This window comes from Rutidosis leptorrhynchoides, chromosome 1 (assembly GCF_046630445.1).
Source record: "Rutidosis leptorrhynchoides isolate AG116_Rl617_1_P2 chromosome 1, CSIRO_AGI_Rlap_v1, whole genome shotgun sequence".
NCBI classification, from domain to species: domain Eukaryota; kingdom Viridiplantae; phylum Streptophyta; class Magnoliopsida; order Asterales; family Asteraceae; genus Rutidosis; species Rutidosis leptorrhynchoides.
Genome location: NC_092333.1, coordinates 661,633,569 through 661,636,437, shown reverse-complemented (window position 1 = coordinate 661,636,437; position 2,869 = coordinate 661,633,569). Strand labels below are relative to the sequence as shown.

The 2,869-nt window shown below is 34.9% G+C and overlaps 1 protein-coding gene across 1 annotated transcript; it reads left to right on the top strand.

Annotated features, from left to right (window-relative positions):
• Positions 1–379: 379 nt before the first annotated feature.
• Positions 380–1,421, top strand: LOC139885864 (heme A synthase COX15-like). The gene is made up of 4 exons (XM_071869620.1): positions 380–409; positions 501–611; positions 809–940; positions 1,092–1,421. Exons 2-4 carry the CDS (start codon positions 528–530, stop codon positions 1,260–1,262), a joined length of 387 nt encoding a protein of 128 aa, XP_071725721.1. The 5' UTR covers positions 380–409; positions 501–527; the 3' UTR covers positions 1,263–1,421.
• The last annotated feature ends 1,448 nt before the right edge of the window (positions 1,422–2,869 follow it).

Sequence of the window (2,869 nt, the reverse complement as noted above, 5' to 3'; positions counted from 1 at the left end):
TCTGAAAAACACCCCAAACTGCGAAACTAGTTCTCCGAATTTTGGAAAAATGATGATGAAGCAGCAAAAACTATAAACGACTTTAACAGTCGAAAGTTTGATGATAAAAAGTAGTGTGTTGGAAAAGCACAGAAAAAGAGAAGGTTTGGAACTGGAAAACGAATTGAGCAAACTATGACGAAGGTTGTGGACAAATCACAAAGACTAAGCCTGCCTTCAAAAAATCCAAATGATTTAGTGTCTGCTGAAATCCTTAGCAAATACCTTGCTCCTTACTCTAAAACCTTTGCGGACAATATTCTTCATCATCATCTTATCTTAAATATTCTAAGATATCATCGTATCTTCGATTATAAATATCCTCCATATTTCTGCAGTCTCAGGAGCTTTTGTTGCAGGAAACGATGCAGTATGTGAATAAAGTTCAATGTTACTTGAATATTCTTTTTGCTTATTTGAGAAATAATTTTTGGCTTTTTGTCATGTTAAAACTTCTTCAGGGGCATGCATTTAATACTTTTCCAAAGATGGGGGATTCATGGATCCCAGAAGATGTTTTGAGTATGAAACCACTTATACGCAACTTCTTTGAGAACACTGCAACTGTACAGGTAACTTAACAATGTAACATTTTCCTAAGTATTTAAAAGATATGGGGCTGTTCACTTTTTTTTTTCCCTGTATTTGCCTCTGTTTCCATTTGCCTCTTATTCTGGAGGGGTGTCTAATTCCATGTAAGTAAACCGGCCCATAGTGTCATATGAAAAAAGTTCAATAATAAAGTGTATTTATTGATTGGTATATACAGCTTGATCATCGTATACTTGCAACGCTGACCCTAGCATCAATTAGTGGTCTATGGTGGTCAACAAGAAAACTCGAATTACATCCTGCTATACGTTCTCTGATTGGAAGCACATTGGGGATGGCTGCTCTTCAGGTATTTACATACACTTGTATAAAAAGGGCTCATTTTTGGCTCTGTATATATAATATCTCAGATAGCGGTTCAAACGGTTTAGTTAAAAAAAGTAACAACTGATTTAAATATTTTCATTATTAGTATTAGTGATTTTGTGATAATATTGCAGGTAACCCTGGGCGTATCAACTCTATTATCTTATGTGCCAGTATCACTTGGCACCGCACACCAAGCTGGGGCGTTGACCCTTTTGACTTTTATGCTTCTTCTCAATCACACCTTGCGGCGACCCTCACCAATGCTTTTAAAATCGCTCCCTGCCGTTGCGAAGACTGTATAATAAGCAAAATCAATGTTTTTTCGTATTTGGATGTTTGCTATGCATTCTATATTTTTCTATGGCCTCTAGAAAGCATAGGTTATTTATTTGATTTTAAAATTTTGTACATCGGTACATTAATGTAGAGCACGTGTATGCTTTTAAGAGATTGTTTTCAGAAACTGCATTTTGTATTTCTGATTTTAGTGGTCAGTTAACATGAATTGTGGTGAGTTGGCTTAGCGTACTTTGGTCTAATTAGATTCTGTCTCTTGGCTAAGTGGTTGTTGGTTACTCACATGGGGAGATCTAATAGAGCGGGTTTGACAACAAGCCTGATGAAGTCAAAATGCACACTATAATGCCTTTCCATTTCTTAGACTTCATGAGTAACTAATTTCGAGTGTCAATCATGTGTTTGACTTAACTAGGGAGATACTAACGATCGTGAAAAGTTGGGACCATTCCTTTATGTTTAAAAGTTGGGATCAAACATGATCATTTTAAACTTTAGTTCCTATCCTGATTTATGTAATTCCTCATTTCACAAGACCACTCTTATCGGTCCGCGGTTGGGAGCTTCCTTGGAGCTCCATTGCAAAGACTCCATTGCTAGCAAATGTCCTTTGAGCGCCGTTGGGAAGGCCGTGGTGCCTTATGTCGTTGCATAGCACATTCCATCACAGAGCAATTAGTTTTATTTTATTGTACATTTAATTTTGGTGGGTCCATTTGAATATTTGATGGTAAAGTGGCATGTCATGATACTAAGGAGTGTGATGAGTTAAGTGATAGGAATAAGTTGTTAAAGTGACGCTGTTGTGGCACAATGTGATTGTATGACAGCTGTCATGGATAAGAGTAGTCTAAGCTTCTAGCTGATTTTTATAAGCTACTTCAAGTAACTTATTTTTCTAAAGCTTTCATATGCTCTAAAATTTTTAGTTATCAAACAATGCTAAAAGTGAAATTTATGAAAATAATAAGTTTAAGCTTCGATAAGCTCCTTGTTAGTTCATGTCTTGGTATATGTGTTTTTTGATTACGTCTTGGTTTTGCTAGTTATGTTTTCAGGTTGTAGGTTCTAGCTTGGTTTGTGGTTTTTTGTGAGGTCGCAAAGTGCACTTGCGGTCGTTTACTTATCTGAATTTATTATTATTATTTTTGATAAATAATATTCACTTTATGAAGATGCATCTTGGGTTGACATAGAGTGCGACTTATAGATATATTAGAACTCTTTATCCAAAAAGCCGCGATAAGCTCCTAAGACCACAGATAATGTGGCGACATTCTCCCTACCGCCTCCCATGTGTCACGAGAAACGCCTCCACAAACAGCAGGAATGGGCGTTTGTGGGTGTAAGTCCCAGGGCGTTTTTTGGAGGGGGGGGGGTTAAATTTAAATAAAATAACAAATTTATTTAATATTACTCTATATATATATATATATATATATATATATATATATATATATATATATATATATATATATATATATATATATATATATATATATATATATATATATATATATATATCACATGTGGTATTGGGTTTTGTTGTTGTTGTATATATATCACATATTTATCATACATCAACACAAAACACTCTTATATATTCATCTAT

Bases quoted from the DNA above. Each gene is read 5' to 3' on its own strand.
- LOC139885864 (XM_071869620.1), top strand. From the start codon at position 528: ATGGGGGATTCATGGATCCCAGAAGATGTTTTGAGTATGAAACCACTT. The intron at 612-808 runs GTAACTTAACAA...TGGTATATACAG, and splicing joins AGAACACTGCAACTGTACAG to CTTGATCATCGTATACTTGC. The intron at 941-1,091 runs GTATTTACATAC...ATAATATTGCAG, and splicing joins TGGGGATGGCTGCTCTTCAG to GTAACCCTGGGCGTATCAAC.